The sequence below is a fragment of the Pollachius pollachius genome, assembly GCF_949987615.1.
Source record: "Pollachius pollachius genome assembly, chromosome: 10".
Taxonomy (NCBI): Eukaryota; Metazoa; Chordata; class Actinopteri; order Gadiformes; family Gadidae; genus Pollachius; species Pollachius pollachius.
This window is the reverse complement of record NC_136943.1, coordinates 12,550,667-12,574,427: the sequence shown is the minus strand read 5'-3', so window position 1 is coordinate 12,574,427 and position 23,761 is coordinate 12,550,667. Positions and strand designations below refer to the sequence as shown.

General features: G+C 44.9%; 2 protein-coding genes across 2 annotated transcripts; both read right to left on the bottom strand.

The window, feature by feature from the left end:
• Positions 1-751: 751 nt before the first annotated feature.
• Positions 752-9,970, bottom strand: LOC307082034 (cytoplasmic polyadenylation element-binding protein 4-like). Its single transcript, XM_079745444.1, has 12 exons — positions 9,848-9,970; positions 7,776-8,901; positions 7,453-7,551; positions 6,386-6,479; positions 5,666-5,713; positions 5,518-5,541; positions 4,996-5,172; positions 4,555-4,644; positions 4,322-4,440; positions 1,674-1,788; positions 1,399-1,580; positions 752-996 (listed from the first exon to the last, which is right to left on the bottom strand). The coding sequence occupies exons 2-12, from the start codon at positions 8,835-8,837 to the stop codon at positions 769-771; spliced, it is 2,238 nt and encodes a 745-aa protein (XP_079601570.1). The 5' UTR covers positions 8,838-8,901; positions 9,848-9,970; the 3' UTR covers positions 752-768.
• Positions 9,971-17,716: 7,746 nt separating this feature from the next.
• Positions 17,717-22,128, bottom strand: stc2a (stanniocalcin 2a; the record flags this gene model as incomplete). Its single annotated transcript, XM_079744471.1, has 4 exons — positions 17,717-18,080; positions 18,420-18,631; positions 19,627-19,769; positions 21,990-22,128. The coding sequence occupies 4 exons, from the start codon at positions 22,126-22,128 to the stop codon at positions 17,717-17,719; spliced, it is 858 nt and encodes a 285-aa protein (XP_079600597.1).
• Positions 22,129-23,761: the final 1,633 nt, after the last annotated feature.

Sequence of the window (23,761 nt, the reverse complement as noted above, 5' to 3'; positions counted from 1 at the left end):
TTTGCCCTTTCTGGTCACAAAGTGTTTAGTTAGTTTTTGTATTAACCCAAGACCTAAAAGCTCTTGCAACAATCTAAAAAAGAGGGTGGCCGGGACTGAGCAGAGATGTTGTTTTATGACGTAGCGTTATGCTATATATCTGGACCGCTTGAAGAGTCCAGTCATCCAGCCCTCTGAAGTCTTTCCCTACCCAACCATTTACGCTCAACCTTTGGTAAGTTGTACAGTTGTCCTCTAGTCCTGCATGCAAAAAACTAACAAAATGCACTCTCCTTAAACGCAACTTCCATAGTCATTATACTGATTTAGGTACGACACGCCTCACTCAAATTGTATGTTACTCTTGACAAAAAATGTAAGCAGCTTTGCCAGCTTATGCAAGAAAATAAGGTACAGTTAATCAGAAAAAACATCTAATTCCAAATCTAATGCATCCAGAAACTCATGCACACCTTTAACTTAAAACTCAAAAACATAAATGAGATTTCACTTTTTTTTTTCTCTTAGCAATTACTTATTTTTGTAAGGCCTGATTAAAAAAGTCAAAAAAATAAATTAAATTACATTTTGAAGTCTTTTTTTCCTTAAAAAAAAAAAAAAAAAGGAACCAGCAAAAGAAAAGTGCATTAATTTCTATAGAATAACCCAGAAACCCCTCCCTAAGTTGCCCCTTCTCTTTAACCCTCCTCCCATTGCACCTCCCCGCGCTCCCCCACCCGCAATCCACCCGCCCCCTCATCCATCCAACTTATCCCACCCCCGGTCTGCTTAGCTCCAGCGGAAGGAGATGTGTCGTGGCCTGTCCCCGCCCTCCTTCACCAGGGGCTTGTGGAACTCGCGGCCGGCCCGGGAGTGGATGGCCGCCCAGCAATACTCGCAGTAGTACTGGAGGCAGGTGACGTTGGCGCAGAAGAACGGCGCAAACTTGCCGCCGCAGCGCGTGCCCTGGCACTCGTCACACAGCTGGTCGTCCAGGACGTATGGCTTCACTTCCACCTGGGAAGAGGAAGGGAAAAGGGGTTGCACAGCAGCGAGAGGATAAGCAACGACAGATTAAATGAAGGCAAGAAACAAGAGGACACTGCAAAGATGGACATTTAAAGACAAAACGGAGCAGGTTGGTCGGGTATTCACCCCTTGAGACAAGAGATGCCAAATTTGATCCCCAATGTCCCGATGAGCCAACCCCTAGCTACCCCTGAATGGCATGCATCTGAATTTGATGCAAGTTGCTAAATAGTCAACAGTAAATGGGGAGAAGCGAGAGCAAATAAAATACAAAATATAAGACAAAAATAAGCGACGCCATCTTGTGTGGATACATTTGTGAAAACAAGGATTGAGAGAGAAGATAAGCTTAAGGTGACCCTTCTGAAGAACCTAAAGGTGGTTACTCACCCGCTTATCGATCTCTCCGTGCTGCAGCTGAACGAATCGGGCGCTGATCGCAGCGATGTAGCTCTGCTGATTGGAGAAGGCCACGCGGCCCGCCCCTTTGGGGTACTTTAGCTCAGGGTCCGTGTCGATGCCGGCGTAGCAAACGCCACCATAGAGACGGTCCATGATCATCGCTAGCTCCACTGTCATTCAAACAAAGAGTGGTTCGTCTTAACACCAATATGTTCTGAGATTGTGTGAAAAAACCTTGAGTTGACCTTCTGCTTGTATATTACCTGCACGCAAGGGACGAGGGACTCCCCCGACGAAGATGGTCTTCCTCGGGTCAAGCGGCTGAGAACCGTCCATTACAAAGTCGCTGTCGTTTAGGTTCCAGGGCCTGATTTGGACCTACAGAGATTTGCAACAAACCCACAAACAAATTAGTTTCAATCAAAATGAACCTATAACATCTGACGACACAGCCAGCTAACAGATTAGGCTTAATTTGAACAATACGTAAAACATGCCGTTAAATAGTAATCTGGACCAGGGTGAATTTCCGGTGCCTATTCTGTGGAAGACGCAATATGTTAATGTTTGTAAATACTACATCAAGTTCCTCCTGGAACATGAGGTCATTCTACTTGATACAGTAAGGTGGATAGCTCAATTTGAAATTTCAGATCAACTGTTAGAAGTTTAAGACTTGGAATTTGATCCAACATATCACACCAAGGTAACTAGAAAAATAAAGGCAAAATAAAGATACTATTTTTTAAACCATCCCGATATCTTACCCCGAATATCCTTTTCGGGGTTCTGGGTAATTTAATATCATGAAACTAAAAGTTCAGCAAGGTGGATGATAGGTGATGGCTATTATAGGCAAAGAGGGCTTTGAGTCTAGTGAATAAAATGTCAGGACCTTCTAGAATTCTAGAACATTCTCATGCTTGTTTCTAGGAGGTAGAATGATCATTATGTCACATCACAATGATCACCTTCCTTTTGGAGGCAGCGGAGCATTGGAAATGTAGATATTGTGCTGGTAGCCCTTGTTTTGTGGTAATTGGTTAGTAATGAATATTGAAATTATGTGTCAACATTAGGGATGGGGATCATTAATATTTATTGATATCGATACCATTTTCGATACTCCTTAACGATCCGAGTCTTTATCAATACCACTATCGATACTTTTCTATTAATTGGTGGAAATACGAAGTGTTTTTAGTGATGAGGAAAATTAAATATGTAATTCTTAATAAATATTGACATCAGTAGTTTTAGTTATATAAACTAAAATGATTAGAGGACTATACAACTGTATAAGTAATACAGAAACATGAGTAATACAGTATTACTCATGTTTCTCACCAAAAGCTCAATTCACCGTTTCTTTATGTTACATTTGAACGCATCATGAAAACCTAACAGTCGTTTTACTGAGCCAACCTCGACACATCATCACGCAGCACAGAAACGTTATTTAATTTTTAAGATAACTAGCTTGTATGCTGCTGATTACAACACCGATTTCACAATTGGATTACTACTTTTAACTGACGGGACTAGCGACAATGTCTGTGTGTGCGATTACCACTCGTAGTTTGAGTGGATGATTAAGACGGGCCCGTCTGTGGTGCGACAGGAGAAGGAGGAGACAGTCTTTTCAACTCGGAGACAGTCGAAGGTACTGCATTTGGTCTTCATTTGATGCACAATGCTAATGTGCTTGGCCATTGAGGTTGTGTTCCCCCCTTTACAATAAATGATTTTCGCCCGTTCACCCATCCTCGGGAGCAAAGTTAACTGCCAGACCTGTTTGCTTACAATTCCATTGATTGGACGGATTTGATTTAAATGCCGTGACGCGACGCGAGGGACACAACATTACATTACAGCACCTACGGGACAAAAAAAATTATAAATGAACGACGGGACTCGATAGTGGTATTGATAAGCCCAAACGTTAATGATTTTCGGGTTTTGAAAAAAGTGGAGCCGGGTCCTTGATAGAACCGGGTCTCGATCCCCATCCCTAGTCAACATGGAACGTATTGTTGTGTTTAAAACTGCTGCCATAGAGTTTCTTGTGTGAGAAGTGGCTAAACACAGCCACTAGTTTTCATTTGCATAGGCAACGGTATAGCTACGTTGATTTAGGATTTCACAGTAATACAACTCTCCTCTTGATTTCCCTCAATATTCCACGAAAAGGTAATGCCTACAAAAATGATGCACATGATGATTCTGATGTACATGCATTGTATACTTGCTTTACTGAGCACAGAAAGAAATGCTTGCGTGTATGCATGCTGCACTAACATGTTGACGATGCATTTGACACCCAAGGTGATTTTAGGTTACCATGGCAAACAGCCATTGGCTAAACCTTATTATAGCATATGAGCCGGCAACCACACAGCATCTGTACTCTGAGCACAGCTCATTTACATAACAGGGTCAACAACATCCGGCAGCCATTTTGAGTGTGCCGAATGTAGTTGTCTTGCCATGGCAGCAGAAAGCTCATAAGAGGGGCTTGCTTTGCTGTACTATGACACCAGCTCGGAAAACCAATCAGGGTTGGTTTACTGCAACCAGGGTTGGTTTACTGCGTCCGTTACTGCATCGTGGTTGATGAAGGTTATCTTTCCAATTAGTTTCCGGGGTTAGGTTGTTAATTTTCTTTTTACACAAAAAAGTCCAAGATAGCAACCAAAATACTGAAGCTGAACTCTGAGCAAACGGAGCAGCCAATGACGCATAAGTAACCATCCCGAGTTATATATAAAAAGCCAGCCAGCTAAAAGTAACAAGACTTATAATGATAATAAAAAATGTATAATTACACACTGACGCAGCCACCACCAAACAACACTTTTGTCATAGAGAGGACCTGGCACAGAGACAGCGGCGGCGGACACGAGACACTCACAGGCTTGTCCTTGATGGTGGGGCTGGAGACGCAGAGGTACAGCTTGCCGTCCTCCTCGATGCAGGCGTCAATCAGAGCCTGAACAGAGCTCTCGTCCTGGAAGAGCAGGAACGCGTACCCTGGGAGAAAAGATAGTCGGGTCACGTACATTCGCCCCTCAGAGGTGGAGCCGGGCAGCTAGAGCGGAATAAGGAAAAGATAGGTTTGCTCAGAATACCGGCCGGCCAGCTCACCTTTAGGTGGGAAATACGACTTGCTCTCGGCCTTGTGTGGCCAGTCCACAAACAGGTGACCGAACCGACGGAAGCTGGCAGTGATTTCATCTGGAAAGAGCCGATGCATGGCAATCAGTGTCGGAAGGTGTTGAAAGTACATTCAAAATGTATCCATCTATCTATATCTTACACATATTCTGAGCAATATTAAGTTCATAAATGTATAACACATTTAGCCCACACTTCCCATAATACATCACGATATTTGGAAATTAATGCATAAATTGCTGCCTGTACTATAATCAATCTAATTCTAGCCAATATTATTAATGATAACACTAGAATGTTATTATGGTAAATAAATAATAAATACATCAACATGATATAATATTTGCCTTTCACCCACACAAACCCTCTCTAGCCATTGTGTTTCAGTGTGGTGGGAACAGGTGTGTTTACCTTCGTCTATGTCCGGGGGTAGCCCTCCAACAAAGACCTTCCGAGAGTAACGCTCCACACGCTCTCCATTGAGATGGGGGAAGCAGTGAGCAGGGCCCAGGCCAGACAGCCCCTGGTCACCAGACTCCTCCTCCCCAAAGGTGCGCTCGTCCTCCATGGGGAAGAGAGAGGAGTGGCCTGGGATGGGGAGGAAACGACTCATAAGGCTCACGTAGACTTGGACCACGCAAAGGGTATTCACATGTTCTCCATTACAGTGAGAATGAAAGCAGCTTGAATTTGAACATGGTTTCCAAATCAAAATGGTGGTTTTGCCTTTGATGACACAATTAACATGAATCAATTTACATTAGAAGCACTAGCTTGTGGGAAGCAACTAGAGCAGGGCATACCCAGGGCACCTGTATACAAAACAAACAGGCAAAACCAGATACTCAGCTGACGAAGCCGTCAAGGCTGCTTTGTAAATAGACAAACAAGGGATTTTCTTTCTTTTAAAAAGGACAAACAGTCACACTTTACCTCGTCGTCTGCCATAACTCCTGGCTGCATGTAAGACAATACAGAGCACCGTTCAAATCAGTGTGTTTTCAGGAGAATGTGCAGAATCCTTGCAAATAAAACACTGGTCCTTTTGATCAAATTATTTGCATGAATGCTATTTACATACCATTCATAGGCAGGGGCCCTTCAGACTGGTGAGTGAATCCATAGCGACCTGTGAGAGACAGCAGAAAGGAAATGTAACCCAGATGACAAAGACCATCTCCATTTACGTACACACCATCCTTCAACCGGATATGTGGATGGAGTTCACTCAGAAACAATACGAGCAGCCATGAAGACTCCTCGATCATTGAATGGGTCAGGGATCTTCATCGAGTGCCAACGTTACGTTACATTCAGTGATGGCAGTTTCAAGAAGGATTACAATGGCTCATGGTCAATGAATTAATAATTTGGTCTATGAAATATCAATAATAGAAAATCCCCACCCATGATGAGCAGACAAAACTACACCATCTAGTAGTTTAGTCTAGTAGCAATATAGCAAATATATAACTGTTGATCAATGTCAATCAATTGACTACTTGCTCAGACAAGAAAAAACTATCTCTGCTACGCATGTTATTGGCCGATATAAAAAATATTGGAACTAAAGGAACAGTAGTAAATAATTTGCTGATAGCCCATTCATTTTCTCCCTTTAATTGAATAATGATATGGCACTATGGAAAATAAATGAAAATAAAACAAACCATATCCTCCATTACAGAACTATTCCCCTTCAGGCCTGCGGCTATCAATGGCATGTGACCACCATCTCTTCCACCATTACAATTTTACCGTATGAAGAAGAAAGAAAAAATCTCTGCTAAGGAAAACCAACCTTTCAAGGAATCCTGCTCAGCCCTCATAATGTCAATCAGAGAGTTCTCCAGAGAATGCATGCTGAAACCATCAAAGGAGCGGGTTCTCTCTTGCTGTAGGAGGAAGAAAAAAACATAAGCCTGCTGTTCAATAAAATCAAAGAAGAAGCAGCACAGAATGAAGGAACAAGGTGGGTTGGTCAATACAATACATGTTTGGTTGACACCAAACATGTATTGACCAGTGTGCAATGCAAAACGGGGGAACCATTCCCTAAACACATGTTCAAGTAGTACTGTGTGGCTTACACAACATTGGTCACCAAAGTATGTGTACACAACCAACAGTGGCTTGATGTATTCAATTAAATAATGAATTGATTATATTAGATAAGGACAACGACCCGCCTGATTAAGCCATCCACTGGAGGAGGGTCAGGAGTGGAGGGCGGAGGAGGGTGTTGCGACTCTGTGTTACGCATCTCAAAGGGGTCGTATATACTAAAATGTGAGGAAAATTCAACACTAGTCGTGTTGAGAAGTGAGGCGACCACATGATCACAAGATCACCAGCCTTCTGACGACTGCGACTTAAAAAGACAGTAGGGCCAAGCCGAAAGTGGGACTTTCGGCTTGGCCCTATTGTCAAACGGCAGAGTATTTGATTGTTAATGAATCTTGGTCTGTCTTTTCAACAAAGACTACTCTGTTGAATTGAAACAGATCCAAATTTTGAAATGGTAAAAACTATTTCTCAAGTGGGAGATACAAAAGGGCGACTTAAAGCCAGGGGCCATAGGCCCCATCAAAGCTATATCGGACACTGGTGTTCGATGATTGATATCAGCCAAAATGTGTACTGTTGGTTAAATGGCCTGATATTAACTGAAGACGTTTTTTGTGCCATTTCATTCGAAAAAAATATATATTTTCATACCATGCGTTTGTGTTCCTGTGTCAAAACAACCACCCAAATTCATATCGGCCTTGGGTAGCCTTGGTATATCCCTATCAAACATACCATTGTCCTGGTAGGTATATGGTAAAGAACATTTACTCCAAATAAGCTGCCATTTTCTGTTCTCACCTGAAAAGGGTAGCCGCTGTCGTTGCGGCCCATCGTGTCCTCAGTCCAGGATCTGTGGTTGAACCCAGATCCGTTCCTGGGGAACTTCTGAGAGGGCATCTAAAGAGCAAGTTTTGTTACTTTTTAAATGGATGAGTAATATAACATTTGGCCTCTGTAGTATGTCCAATCATCAACCATGTACAAATAAAGAATTTGCATGTTTATCGAGCAATTCAACCAATTAGCATGAGAGACTCAAGCTGAGCTATTGATCAAAACTACTAGGTTTGCTGGTTGAATTTCACATTCAAAAAATGCAAATCCGCATGGTTGGTGTTTACCTGGTTGCTAGGGAAGGACTTCTTCAGAGGAGAGATTGAGTTAAGGGCCGTCAGTCCCCCGTTAAGGCCCCGGCGATAGTCCCGGACCCCCTGGGTTCCTCCCCAACCACCGTAGCCCCCACTGGGACTCCAGGATGTAGAGTTGGGGGTGGAGGGACTCTGGTAGTTCCCCCAGGGGGAGGGGGGTTTGCTCTGCGCAGAGGCCAGGTGGGGCAGCTGGGTGAACGCCCCGGCACGGTGGGGGTGTTGAGGGAAAGAGGGCTGTGGGGTGTGAGGGCTCGCAGGAGAGCGACGGTGCTGCTGGGGTGGCATGCCCTGACTGTGGGGGTGGTAGTGTTGAGGGTGGGGCGGCGGAGGGCCGGGGTGGTGCTGGGACACCTGCCCTATCTGTGGGGAGAAGCTGCCCCCGGCGCCAAAGCCTGGTCCGGCGTGGTGGGAGAAGTTCTGGAAGAGGAGGGGCGGGCCGTTGGAGTTGGAGCCAGCCGGACCGAAGAACCCTCCCACGTCCTCGCCCACCACTGAGGAGGGGTTTGACGGCACGGCGGCGGACCAGTTGTTGAAGCTCGTCAGGGAGGAGGTGGACGAGGTGGAGGGCGCACAGCTAGTGCCCATCCCCAGGGTGTCCTGGTAGTCGAACCCGCCCAGCACTGGCGACTCCATCCTAAGCTTGTCCTTCCCCGCGCTGCTCTCCAAGGAGCCCTTCTCCAGCGTGTCATCAGGTAGCCCTCCCTCCAGGTCCCCTAGACCACTGCCGGCCTCCTGCTGGGCCGGGGCGAGGCACTGGGTCTGACCCTGAGACTTCTCCGGCATGTCCTGGAGGTCCAACGCCTTGGACTTGTCAGCCTCCAGAATCTCATCTTGCATGTTACTGTGTTGGGCTACTGCAGGGAAGAGCCAAGCACTGCCCCCATTGGAAGAGCAGGTGTTATTTACGAAGGAAGGGGGGCTGGGAGGGTTGGAAGGGTGGTGAGGGGGCTGGAGGTGTGGAGGGATCCTTACAGGGAAAGCAGACTTGTTACCACTGCCGTTCTTCACCAGAACTCCAAACCCGTAGTCCCCCATTTATAATAGCTGAGAAATCCTCAAAAACGTTTTTTTTTGTTGCCTTCGACGTTTCTTCTTTACCCTGTAATAACAGAAGAGGGAGAGGGGTAAGATGGATGGAGGAAAATAACGCAATGGGTGTTGTAACACCTAAATTTGGCCTTTGCTTAAAAACAAGCTGCACTAACTGCAGCGGCTCGGCGAGAGCTGCACCCTGCTTAGTCTTGTGATGCAATCAATGAGATTAAATCATTGACTCGTTTAGCAAGCGGTAGGCCTAGATGAGAAACTACTGTCACTGTAAGCCAACGTGGAAAACACCCAAACGAACCACCATAGGCTGACGACGAACGCAGCTAACAGCTTGAGCTAGTGAAGACGACGTCTCCAAAGGTCGTTATGCGGCTAGTAACAAGCTAACAGCTGCTCCGCCACCTTCCATGTGCCATATGAATCATTCCGTTTGCAATTCACGATTTTGTAGCCCGTCCGTGCACCGCGACGCATCGGTAAACGCTAAAGCGAAGTCGACGAGTCAATGCGATGAAACCTACCGAATAAATCTGCCCTTTTTTAAGCAATGACCTCTTCATTCGCGACCGTTTAAATAGAGGAAAATGTTGATGACGTTTCTTGCCTGTTCAGAAAATCGGGTAGTTCCCTTTCCCTGCACGCCAATAGGCTAGGACGATATCCTATTCGCTACCACACCGACGTTTATGTACGTTTTTATCGTCGTTGTGGAACAACGTCGGGAAATATTCGCACAATTCGCTACGACGTTGTTCATAAAAGGCATGCAATCGAAAGCCATATCGGTTGCAGGACGGTCGAGTTTTCCAGGACACAAGTTGTAAAGGGTGTATGGCTCTTTAAACGACCTCTTCGGTTTCGTGTCCTGTATGTTCAATGTCATACAAGCCTTACCAATCCTTCGCATCGTAGTAGCTCTGAAAATGGGTACTTCTGCCTTCGCCTCAATTAGATTGATAAACGTGAGTATCACAAAATAGACCGAGCATAACTACCTTTAATTTGGTGACATGACCTTATCGTTTTGATGTTGCCATACTCTTAGCTTTTTTCCCCTTTCTGCATTTCGTGGGCAGCCGGTGTAAATGGTCTCTTCTCTGCTAAATGACAGCTGGGCCAGTCGGGAAACACTTCCGTCTCTAGCCCCGCCCCGGACCGAATCTACTAGGGGTTCCCTTTCCATCCCCGCCCACTTTTGCAGACGAATCACATCTAATTGGATATGTGGTTCGAGGACACGCCCACAGCACTCCTTTTCAATGAATGGCAAATATATTGAAGACGTTGCCTTTCCAAATATGGATGCCTTCGGATACACGCAAGGGGTGTAATAAAGCAATATAAAGTCACGGACCAAGTAACATTTTCTTGACCATCGATCTTCATTTGAATGAGAATTAGAGTTGTGCAATCAAAGCCACACGGGAATTTTGATGTGAACCCTAATGCTTGTTGTAAATGTGCGGTAGGGAAATCAAGACATTCGGAACCAAAGATATTCTCTTCGAGAGGAGTAGTAGTAGTTTGAATGATTATTTTCCATTACTGCATCCGCAGAAAGAGAGTTTAGCGTATAAAACATAGATAACTTGAAATGATATGATAGATAGATAGATAGATAGATAGATAGATAGATAGATAGATAGATAGATAGATAGATAGATAGATAGATAGAGACAGTAGACACAGTAGGCCTGCATTCGAGATATATATATCGTAGATAGGTAGATATACAGTTGCAATCTAGTTCTATGAGATGAATACAGTGGAGATTGATAAATAGATAGGTAATAGATGTAGCCCACAGTAAACCAAGATCAATACATCTATGAGATTGATAAAGAGAAATGATAGATAGATTATATGACACCCTTTGTTTGACAGCTAAAAACCGAACCCACAGCAGCGCGGCGATGCAATCTCATTAAAAATAAGCCGCTGCTATTTTTGGCTTGTAATCGAGCTGCAGAGCTTGATGCATTTCGCCTCAGTCGCTCCGAGCTACGGCAGCCTGTTCTGTCTCCCTTTACTCACTGCTACCACATCGTATCCTAGCATTTGGTGGCATTTTGTTCGGTGCTAGGGCGATACGACACACACACACACACACACACACACACACACACACACACACACACACACACACACACACACACACACACACACACACACAGTCAGACACATGCATATAGCACGCACACATACTAACATGCACACTCATAGGGAAAACATCATGTCCTACTCACAGCAATAACTCATAGTTGATGGTCATAAAAATAGTAATACAACTAACAATACCAACTAATACTACTACCGCACTACTGTGTGTGTGTGTGTGTGTGTGTGTGTGTGTGTGTGTGTGTGTGTGCGTGTGTGTGTGTGTGTGTGTGTGTGTATGTGTGTGTGTGTGTGTGTGTGTGTGTGCATGTGTGTGTGTGTATGTGTGTGTGTGTGTGTGTGTGTGTGTGTGTGTTTGTTGGGGGGGGGGAAGGGGGGATCTTTCTTGGTTACAGGATGAGCTCACATAGAGTCTTATGCTTCAGTCTTATGAGACATGTGGAACACTGCCCTCCTTGTTAGCTACGGCCTGCTTGTCCCAGCGTTACTCCCCCTTAGGGCAGAGCAGCCCATCACAAACACTCTTATCAGGTTCATTTATAGATATACACACTACGATTTTAAAGAACAGAAGCATCAACTGAACCCTATCTGTATGGTGTACTTCTCCACCCTCTGATCTAAAGCCAATAAATATTCCAAACAGTGTTATTCACTGATTGGCCTCATGGTTTTTATAGTGTAACACTAGTATGTCTAAGGCTAGGTAATACTTACTAGAGCTTAAAATCATTCTTAATAATCATTTATTGACTTTGAATGGTATTGAATTGTCATGAAATATACCCTGAGAGTGATCAAATGTGAGGTTTGAAACGTAAGTGAGAATGGATAACTAGTTAAAGTCTGATAACTATTTTCATATACATCACTGATGACCCACAGTTAGACTGTTGAGATGGTATTGTTAACTCATGATATAATTGATGTCATCGGGCATCTCCCAGGCATAAATACGTAACATATTCATGATCCTATTTCAATTTATAATAACTACCCAACAACTAGTACTACTGAAGCTGTAGTTAAGCTCCCATATTGATTGTTTACTTGTATTGTTTTCAACCCCATTTCTTAGTTGTGTTGGACTAAAGTTTCTGTTAAACGATGACACAAAGTCTCAGCCCTTAACCTTAGTACATGTGGTCAGTGAGAACGAGACAGTGTGTCAGTATCTTGATGCCCTTGTGCATGGTACCTTTGGACCTAAAGCATCCCAGCCCAGAGAAGACACATTGAGAGCTATAGAGATCAGGACATTTACAACAAGAGTTACGGTTTGATACACATAGTCTTCTTAATTGAATCACATCAATTCTGTGATCTTTATTATTTCATCAGTCTTTGACTCATTCAGCCTTTTGTGCAAACTCTCTTTGTATGATGTAATTTGCTGCAACAAAGAGAGACTCTCCCTTTGTGGCTTTGAATGAGGTTCCCCTATTGTTTCACAGAAGATGGTTGGAAGTTGGCTGTGTGTGTATGGACACTAAATGTCTTCCCATGATCAAGACCTGCATTAACAGGTCCGCCCATATGTATGCCAAATATATCAGCATACCAGTTGGTACAGTTCAATGGCTAGGCTGGTGTCGGTTGATCTATCTAACATATATGGATTTGAAACTCCCATGAGTGATGCCACTAGGGGAGTATATCTACACTAATTAATATCACACCTGGTTGTAAAAAGGGGCACTTTAACCCAAATACATTGTTTTCTTGGAATAATGAATGTTTACCAGGAGTGAAGAGAAAGGAGTCACAGTAGGGTCTTTCATGAATGTGGTTGGCTCAGGGCGGCTCCTGGCCCTGAGCTTAGTGCTAGCACCAACATTATGGGGCTGACTCCAGTAATGGCTCATAACACGGTGCAGAAATAGCGAGAACACTTTTGGCCAGCAAGAAACTTGTGTTCACATGGGTCAAGTAAGTATTGTTAGCCTTGTGCGAGTTACTTCTTTGTAATGTAGGTCTTATTTGACTGTGCTGCAGGCACTGTCCGGGTACTTCCAGCCATGCTCTGGCTAAGCCACAAGTTTTAATCTTCCTTCCCTTTTTTGCATGTAAGACATTGGTTCCCAGCATAGCTAGTTAGTAGTTTCGGAGAAGCATACTCAAATCATCAATTGTGTGTGTGTGTGTGTGTGTGTGTGTGTGTGTGTGTGTTTGTGGGTGTGTGTTTGTGTGTGTCGTATCGCCCTAGCAAACTAAATGCCACCAAATGCTAGGATACGTGTGTGTGTGTGTGCGTGTGTGTGTGTGGTTGTGTGTGGCTGTATATTAAAAATATATATTCTTAAAGGAGAAAAAAATCTATTTTTTTCGAGTGCAGCAGACTTAGAAATCCCAAGAGAACCAAACCTGTCAAGCTTTAATGTTTTACTATTGTGACCACCACCCTGACAACATCCTGCATCAGCTTAAGATATAAACTGTAAAATGATTATGTCAAACAATCAAATGCAGCAGTCGGGAATGGATAGCCTACATTTAAATTTCCTTCAAATAGCCTACACAGTAATAAAAAACAAAAATAGGCCTACCAATAACAATCACAGAATAAAAAACAACATGTACCCTGAGGGCGAACACGAGAAAGCGAATCGAACACAACACGACGCTACATTCTAAAATGTCCCCCCCCCCCATTCTAAAAGTCCTTAAAATATTCATCCCTGGAACCCGGAGGTCAGTCATTCATTAGTCAACACCGGAACACCCGGACAGCTATCAGCGAGCACCTGGACCTCAACGGCTCAGATTTCATCCCCTCGCCAAGAGACACGACTCCTCTTCAGGCCACATCGTCATCACTCCAGCGTTGCCATACCGACCTGCTCCAGCAAGCCGATGTCTGGTTGTTCGGACGCAGACGTTTGTCCAGGCTGTTGTGTCGGACTCGGTGCTTCGTTGAACTCTAGTAGGCACTGTAGCAAATCTACATTCGATGTCTCATATATCTTTGTAACAGTCTCAATAGTTTCATATCTCAAGGTTTGCGTTGTAAAATGCGTTGTGTCCCCTATTTTTCTTTATCTATTTCCATATTTGGAAGTGGTAAAAACTCTACGAAATACATAATTATTCAATTTAAATAAGAAACAACTGAATACCAAGCGATAGAATACCAGGTAATGCTATTCCCCTTTCTTACCATCACCCGGGTTGGTCATCAGGTGCAGATTAGTAGGGAAAGGATGCCACCACGTGGTCGTTTGGCATCATAACATGTACAGGCATGGCGTCCAGTGTCTGAGTTGGCTGTTATAGTGTACTTTAGAGGCTATTCATTGAGAAGGATGTCAGCTGTTGGTTTGACATTGAGGTGCTTATCTAATCACTTAATACTGTCATGTATGAGCCTTCAATATAATAACAGCCTTTGAATTAACTTGTTTCTTAGAGCTAGGCCTATATCTTAATAGATTTACTATTGATACATTTTTATTTTGTCATTGAAGCAAAAACATCTAGGCCTAAATACAAACAAATGAGGGGAAGGATATTTTATTATCCCCATATTTGGACATTGGGCGTGTACCTGAAAACATTAGAATGAGTAAAAGTCTAATTTTGAAGCCTGTACTGCAAAGTCTAAGTGTTATCTAAATATTTATTCAGGATATATACAATGCTTTGGCATCTCATAAAACCTGATGTCCTTGATAGAGCCAGAGCATTTCACACAATCCAGAGTCAATGACGTAAATGTTTAGACCTGCTCAATAGGCTTGGACTTGTCCAGTCTGGGGAACTTTAAACGCAGCCTCAACCTCAAAGTCTGATAGGATTCAGAGAAATCTATGGTAACTGGATCTATATTCGATATATATATTGTTATCTATCCAACCATCTTTCTATGTCTATCTATCTGAAAGGAGAAAATACTAACCTCAACCCTATCTACTTACTCATCTTTCCACAATCTGTCTAAGTTGGCTTTCACACAAACAACATGACCAAATGAAGGGTAAATACTACCCACGTAGTTTTTATTATTCTGTTACAAATATCGGTACTTGGTTGTTTTTTTTTTATCACTGGTGCTTACAATAACACATTCAAAGCAAAACAAAAACAAATGAAGTTACAGGCCAAAAGAAAAAAAAAATGTTTTAATGATAAGAGATACAAATGAACTTGCCATTAAGTCATTAAAGAGTTTATGATCATGTGGGCCCCTGGTCTTAGTGTGACTTCAGGACCACGTAGAGAGCACATTATGTCGGACTACACATTCAATAAAGATTCAAAGAAAAGAGAGGGAAAAGAAGAAGACAAGCAGAGATGGAGAGCTAACAACAACGGACGGGCGAGAGACATGTTCATTTATTTCCCTAGGAAAACAAAACAAGAAAAAAAAGTTAAATCAGGATATTACAAGAGCCAATATCAAACCTATTAATGCAAACTTAAAACAATTGTCAATTTACAAACTTACAGTACATTCTCAAAACGATTAGCTTATGTTTCATAAATCCTGGGGATTACCCCAACATCCAACATTTTAAAAGGAAAAGAAAGAAAGAAGAATTAGCCATTAGAAAGTAAAAAAAACAAAACAAAAAAAAACATTGGTAATGACTCCTCCGCCCCGAATCACCCCCCCCCCCCCCCCTTAAAACCTCTCCCACACCCAGAAAAAAGTCTCTCACTCGATCGGGGCACGTATAGTAAAAAGCTTAGGACAGATGTCCTCTTTAAGAAAGTACAACTAGGACCCCCCTCAAGAGGAGCCAGAACATGTAAACTAGTCTCCGCATTTAGTCTCAGCAACCACCGTGACTTCTACTACAACATGCGGAGCAAAGATAGAAAACATTCACAGCATGTGACGGCCCTAAAATGGTCAAATGGCTGCCAAGTGCCTGGAAGCGGGAATCAAAAAACAAGGGGATGGGGGGGGGGGGGGGGGGGGAGAACGGAGAGAACGGAGAATCGTATGATGGGACAAGGGACGCAGAGTTAGTGGAGTTAGCAACGCTGTGAGCCTCCCCGGTGTCTTCTGTTGCCTGCTACGCGTCTGGCCCGCTGGCCACAGACCAGAGGAATTCTCTGGTGGCCTTGGTAAATATAACATTTAGAATAACAGCACCATGGGTTGCTGTCTGTGGATTTAACCCAGTTTTCCTGGGTCTTCGCTGGGCTGTGGTTCTGGAGGGATGGAGGGGTGGGTCGGGGGTGGGGGGGGGGAGGGACACAAGCATGCCTTCAAGTCTAGCCCGGACCGCGTCGGAGGGAAGATGGTTCCGCAGGAATACAAGCTAATAAGGAGGAGAGCTGGAGACCAGTGGCATCTCGAGCACCGAGACCCAGAACCAGGCCAGAGGAGGAGGAAATAGTCAAATTTGGTCATGTGGACTCGGTTATTTGTCAGACAAGCACAAACAGAAAAGACTCAAGAGTAATTATTTATTGACCGGGTGTGTGTGTGTATTGACTGTTTGTTTGCACTGTGCCAAAATGTCACCGATATGCATTCCAAGTAGGATTTCTGAAGCCAAACGTTGTGAGTAAAAAAAAAAAAAAAAAGAAAAATAGAAAAAAAAAGGATCTAAATCAGCAAACCCCTGCTGAGAGCGACAGACATACCCCCCCCTCCTGGTCGCATCCCATCACCCGTTTCTCCTTCAGATGAATCGCCTTATCACATGTCTAGGCACCTTGATATGCGTTAGAGAGTTCACACTAGAGGTTGCCATGTGACGACATGTGAGGATCACTGTGGAGACTTAGTGGTGCCATGACTCCTCCTCTCCGTGTTGCCATTGGATGATAACAAGCAATCAGGAGGAGGAAGAGCAAACACATAGCTTATACGGACCGGTCTCTTGAATATGACCGTGAAATAACAGTTAACCATCAACGTCACAAAAATAGTTTCCAAAGATATTTCTGCTCAGTGTTCGTTTCACAGGGGTGGTCAGCTTGAATTACCGTGTATTAACATTCTGTTTTTCACAAAGATGGATATTCTTGATGGTATAACTAACCATTTTCGAACCAGAGGTTGTTGAAAAATTTGATGGTTACTTATTCTCTCCTAAATTGGTCTCGCCTTCGGAGAAGCTTCAGAAAGTGGTGTCCGAGTTAAATCTTAAGTTATAACAGCATATCGTTTGTATAATATATGCATTCTTGTTTGGAGTGCCATTTCACTTCAACACTTTACTACAAGTCTGTGGCCGCTTATGGCCATAGACTCTCACGCCGGGCTATATATACTGCTATGTGCCAGAACTGGACTTCAAACCTGTACAATTTTGTATTTAACCCTGTATGGTACATATCTACAGGCTTGGGACGTGTGATTGGACAGGATACTATATACAATTCTGTATATAGCGTATCAGTACTGCATCTGTTAACTGTATTTATACAGGTTTATATAAATATAGATAAGTATATTTCTATGTACATTTTTCATATTTAAACATTGCATAAAGGATAAAATAAATAATACAAATTGTAATCAAATCATACGCAAGTAAGTAGGATTTAAGAAACGCTATACGAGAGCCAAGATAATTCTAGTCAATTGAAACAAGTTAAGGATACTAACAATAATCATAATTATTCAGTCATGAACGGAAAACCAAAGCAATCTGGCATAACGGTATGAGCTACACCACAACGACCCTGCAAGTTGACCACCAGGGGGGAATTCTGGAATGACTGGAGAGGGATGTGTAAGGGGAGCTTCCTTCTGCTCAGGGAGAGGGAAGGTGGAGCACCTGGGTTCTTCACCTCCGGATGTCCCCGGCCCCTGGGCCCTCCTGCTCCGACACCAGCCCAGCCTCGGGGCTCTGCCGGCGGGGACCCTGGCTGCGGTTGCGGGGGTGGGCGTTCAAACCGCCCTTGCCGGGCTTGTCCTTGTCTCCTTGCCGAGGCGGGCGTGGGTGGTCGGGGTCAGGGTGCTGCCGGCGGTGGTCCGAGGCGGGGGCCACGGCGGGCGGGGCCGCGGGAGTAGTCAGGGAGGAGCAGAGGCTCAGGCTGTCGCACAGAGCGCCCCAGTTCTGCTCGCACTGTAGACGCACACTGCGGGTCAACGCCTCTTTCACCTCCTCGCCGCAGCTCAGAAGGATGTTGACCAGCTCCACGTACGGCCTGCGCACAAACATACAAAAACAAACTCAATCACAACATCATGTATCCATACACTGCACCTGCAAACACAGCATGACTATAAACAACAGACACAATGCCTCGACGGTTTTGAATGTACCGCAGAGCACAACAAGGAAACCAGGATGGGTACCGGAAAATAACAAAGTTAATGGTGGTGCGGGGGGATAAAGTGAAGCATTTACTGCATGACGTGTACGCATTTGAGTTTATGTGTGCTGGCATGCAGGCATAGCCATGCGTGGCTCTGTGTGATGGCAGGCAGGGGCAGCTAGGGGAACACCACATGCAGGCGCATGTAAGCGTGTGTGGCACACTCACCCTTTAGGAAAGAGGTCCTGGAAGTGGATCATCTCCACCATGACGGCGACGTTCTCCTTGGCGGCGGAGCAGAGGTTGTGTTTGAGGTAGCACTCCCTCTGCAGCTGGAACACCATCTCCTTGATGGATCCACACTTCCTGCTGATGCAGCTGAACTTGTGCCGGAGTCCGTGGGCCATGCACTTCAGAGCATCTTTGATGAAGGACTTTCCCTGTGCATTGCAGCACACACGTGCACACAAACACACACACACAAAAATCCACACACATGTGGCCACGCAAACACCAACACCCACACACAGACAAACAAACACACACAGATTCACGGCCGTTAAGTCTGGGGTTCTGCAGCTGATGACCGCATGGAATTCATAGCAAGGATTGTGAGGAATTTTTTCCATGAGCTCAACACAAAAGCGACCTTTTCATTGTTGGTCGGTTATTGCATTAATGTAACTGTGTTACTTGTGAGCACCTACTGTGTGTGTGTGTGTGTGTGTGTGTGTGTGTGTGTGTGTGTGTGTGTGTGTGTGTGTGTGTGTGTGTGTGTGTGTGTGTGTGTGTGTGTGTGTGTGTTCTGTGCTCTTGATACACTCAAAATTTTGTTAGAGAGTATAAGCTAGACTTTCTGAGAAGCTGCTCGTGGCGAAATAGGGGGTGTACGATTTTACTGAAGCATATAACCATCTAATAAAATGGGCTAAATTTAACCCCTGGGTTCTCCATGGGGCCAATATGTGAGGCTGACGGACACGTTGAGCGCTGCGGGGCCCGGGTGAATGAGGGCTGGACCAGGGCCCTCGTCTAACCAAATGAAAGGGGAGATGACCATGGAAGACGGCCAGCTGGCTAACCCTGGCCCGGGCTGCATGCACACACACCCAGCACCAGTGAACGAAAGAGATGTTCTGTAAGGTTGCGTGCCTGTGCCTGTGTGTATGTGTGTCTGTGTGTCTGTGAGTATGTGTGTATATGGGTATGTGTGTGTGTGTGTCTCTGCGTGTGTGTACTTTTTAAAAAAACAAAAAACAACCAAATCCCTTTTGGCAGGAAGATTGAATGTTACACTGATGGGAACAAATAGTGCGAGTCAACTATTCATCGTGATTAAAGGGCCGTAAACACGTCAGCGGGCCGCATGGCGAGCGCGTGACGCAGCACAAGGGGGGGGAGGGGGGATGAGGGCCACGGGGGTGCACTCCATTACCTGAGAGTCAAACTTTCCGGCGTTGTGCAGGAACGTCATGCAGATCTCCTGCAGACCCCGGATCTCACACGAGTTGTTCTCGAAGCACTCGAACACGCCGCAGCCCACGTCCCCCGCGCTCACCAGACAGTGCTGGATCTCCGCTGGACACACACACACACACACACACACACACACACACACACACACACACACACACACACACACACACACACACACACACACACACACACACACACACACACACACAGCCAAGTCAAATTCACTCTTCGGGTTTGTTTGGTGTCATTTTTTACTCTTAGCAGAGTGGATGTGTCCATATGCATGAGTGTGCACAAGTATCTATATGCAAGTGTGGCTAAGTGTATGTGCATGCATATACATGTCTCTCTGTGAGTGTGTGCGTGTGGAGCAGTGGTTTCAGAGCTTGGTCTTGCAGAGGAGCGCTGGGGGACAGAGATATGAATGTGTCATTCTGCGCCAGGCTCTGTCTGCACCGCCAAGGCGACAGATAGGATGCTGCATTGCAGATAGGGCCTCCACACACTTCCCCAGGAGGGACAATAAACACACACGTTAGCTCGGTCGCTTCACTAGGTGTGTAGCAACACGTTTGCCATTAGAGGAGAAGCCTCACAGCCTCACACGACTACCACACTCGTTGCTGCGGTGACAAGTTAAATATCAAAAAAGGTTGGGAGATTTTGCTCCCAACCTAGCGAGTGCTGGTTGCAGTCTGTATGCTAACATATGGAGTGGAGAGGAATAGAAAACAAAATGTTGTGAAAGCAGATCAACACCCCGTTGTCGGCTGTTTATATTATGGTGCACAACGTGTTCTTGGGGCGAGCCAGAGGAGTTTGCCAACATCTTTGGAAACATCTTTCTTCACTCAAACTTAACGATTTTACATTTATCACAAAAGAGGGGGAGCGGGAGGAGGTTTAATGTGAAACACAAATCCTTTAGGCTATAATAATCCACTTGACAAAGCGTTGACTTGAGTGTAATCAAACATGGGTGATTTAACTCAGACCTAACGGGTGGGCATGAGAAAAACTCATTAATGTTATAATCAGTCTAAAGTGGGCAGCGCACCGGGCAATTGTAAAAAATCGAATCAAACAAAAACAAAAACATTGGTTTTACTTTGTCACAGCAATTCAGCATTTACATTTGATTCAGGGGTTATGCTTGTCAACAAAGAGCCTGTGTTAAAGCCAGCTTCGAGAGGAGGAGCACTGCTTAGGAGGTTTGCAGGCACTTAGTTAACTTGTAGTGGGCAGCAAAAGTGAGCCGCTGGTGGGTTATGCTTGTGTTGGCATCGCGGGAATGTGCTTGGATCGCATCGTTGCTCGCAACGTGCATTGCGTTACGCATCGGTGGTAACAGTGTGTACAGTGGACCGTACTACTGTTAAGCCTGCGTCGGAAGTGTCCCGTGTAAGGGAGGGGAGACGACGACAACAGTAGAATAACCGTTGGCTCCTTGAAAATCTTATTTCATTATTTGACAAAGATTTTAGGTGCGGGGCAACGCAGTCATTTGTGGTCAGATTTGATTTACTGCGTTTCCGTATTGCAAAGCGAAGAGTAAACAGAACCACGTGATATGGGCTACGAGAACATATAGGTCTGTCAGGTCCGATAGTAAACTAAAGCGATATGGTCGATGCATATGATTGTTACCGGTGAACTGCCAATCTAACCGCGGAGAGTTACAAAAATCAATCGACTTCGGTTGACACACACATACACGCGTATGTGTGGTTTGCATATAGTCAACACGATAGTCAAACGAGCATACATGCTGTCAAACTTTACTGAGGATTATCTAACGTGCCAATATACTATATGCAACACACAGAAACTCCAAATAGGCACTAGTAGCCTACAGTCGTACACGCCAATGCCCTGAAACGCTCACACACGCATGGGCACACATATACGCACACGCACTGGCAAAGATACACACACGGGCAAACACACACACACACACACGCACACGCACACACCTCAATGTGCTGCCGATTTCATTACCTGTTAGGCTACCTTGGGCCGTTCTATTAATAGTTAACTAACATATTGAATTCCCGTCTCCGATTATTTACAACATATCGACTTCCAGGTAGGATAGAAAGAAGAAAAAAACCAAACGCAATCATTATATTTAAGTAAACAACATTAGCATTAGAAATAGCTGGAATCAGATCGCACGTGCAAACACAATCTGTTTTCACGGTGAGATGTGTGGTCAGTGACAGCACAACGTCGACCCAATGCTGTCAAAACACACACACACACACACGGACACACACGGACACACACACACACTTAATGTAGCACATATTCATCTTATCTTACCTGTGTTCTGGAGCGAGAGGCGTCCTTTCTGGCTGGCGGGCTTCTCGGGGGGGCTGTCATGGAGGTCGATATTATCCAGCCCCACTACGTTCCCAAACACCGTGAGAACGAGCAAGGCGGTGATCAGCTTCAGCAACATGATTGTGTCCTCATCAATGTCCCTCAAAACTCTCTGTGGGTGAAGCGGTAAAACGGCGTAGCAGTTCTACAGCCTCTCTTATGTAGAGTGTTCCCCGTGAGGCCGGCTGCGTGTGTCTCAGGGGTAGGGAGTTGGAGCGAGTGGAGCAGCAACGAGTGGATGCTGCTTCCTATATCTCTCTCTCCAAGCCCGGGTGTCAATTTAGATGAAGGAGTTAAGCAGGTGTTGGTCGCTGCGCCGCAACCAATCAGAGACACGGACATCCGCGAACAGGATTTAGGGGGCGTGCCCATAGTGAATGTCCCCCCCTTTTATTCTTCTATAAAACTGCAGCCATGAAGAGGTAGTCATTAGTACGCGCGCTGTTTAGGCTCTGTGTGTGTGTGTGTGTGTGTGTGTGTGTGTGTGTGTGTGTGTGTGTGTGTGTGTGTGAGCGTGAGCGAGCATGCGTCCGTGCACGTATGTGTTTGTGTGCGCGCACGCACGCGCGCGCGTGTGTGAGTGTGTGTGTGTGTGTATGTGTGTGTGTGTGTGTGTGTTTGTGGAGGGAGTAGCCTACCAACTAATATAATGTATCGATATCAACAACATAACATCCACTTAAACGATTGTAGCCTACTAAGACCAGCCAAGAAAAAGGTTGTTCTTATCGTCACTCAATGCCTAAAAGGGACAGAGCGCACGCTGAACTATGCGTTATCTTTGTGACGAAGTGCCTTTGAGCATACCCTTGGACACAACGAAGAAGGGGCGAGTGTGTGAGTAGATGAGTTGAGTCCGACAGGGCAGCAGGGGGGATGTTGATGTTGTTGGCCAACCCTTCCTACAACTCCCAAAACGCATCTTTGAAATCTTATAGTGTTCGAATTGGAGCTGAACAAGGGATGACACTCTTAGGACTTCAATTCATTGCCCCCATCTCGTCTACGAATGCATCCTAACGTCAACATGGTTACGGTCTGGATGCGGACAACAGGCTGGAGGGCGTCCTCGTTCTGTGCGGACAAAGCATATTTTGCCCTGTGTAGAGCAGTGCGTTTTGATCAATGCCCCTTGGAACTATTTACATATTCTATGCCAATATGTTATATTCCATTTATTTCGATATATAGGCTATGCGATATAGTGAGCCTACGATATGTTTGTAATTATAAAATAATATTTGTGGCCGTAATAAAGTCTAAACCCAGATCCTGAAGACTGTCAATGCCATCACCTAAACCCATTTTAGTTTCCCAGTCAATCTTATCCTAAATGACCTAAGTGATCTATGTTTAGCTAAACACATGACGGTGCTGGACCGACGAGGCATCTTAAATCACTCGTAAAGGAGACGTTAGAACCATGCCGCACGAGAACAATTAATTTAATTATTTTCCATCATATCTTTCCCACAGTTTCACACTGGGGGTTCTGCTAAAGCTCACGGAGATGCGCGGCAGTGGTGTCTTAACCACACGGACTGGAATCTCCTACTCAATTCACGTCTGTGGAAAAAAAAAAAAAGAAATCCCCACGCTGCGGACACACCCTCGGTTTGGCCCAATCACAGCGCTCCCCTGCACCACCGCCTTGTAATGCATGTCACCGCGGTGCCTCCTGAATGCACACAGAACCAAGAGAGGCAGCCGAT

Excerpts from the sequence above, each read along its gene's own strand:
- LOC307082034 (XM_079745444.1), bottom strand. The coding sequence starts at position 8,837 with ATGGGGGACTACGGGTTTGGAGTTCTGGTGAAGAACGGCAGTGGTAAC. Across the intron at positions 5,542-5,665 it reads AGGGCCCCTGCCTATGAATG|CCAGGAGTTATGGCAGACGA; the intron begins GTATGTAAATAG and ends TCTTACATGCAG. Across the intron at positions 1,581-1,673 it reads CCCTCGTCCCTTGCGTGCAG|TGGAGCTAGCGATGATCATG; the intron begins GTAATATACAAG and ends TTTGAATGACAG.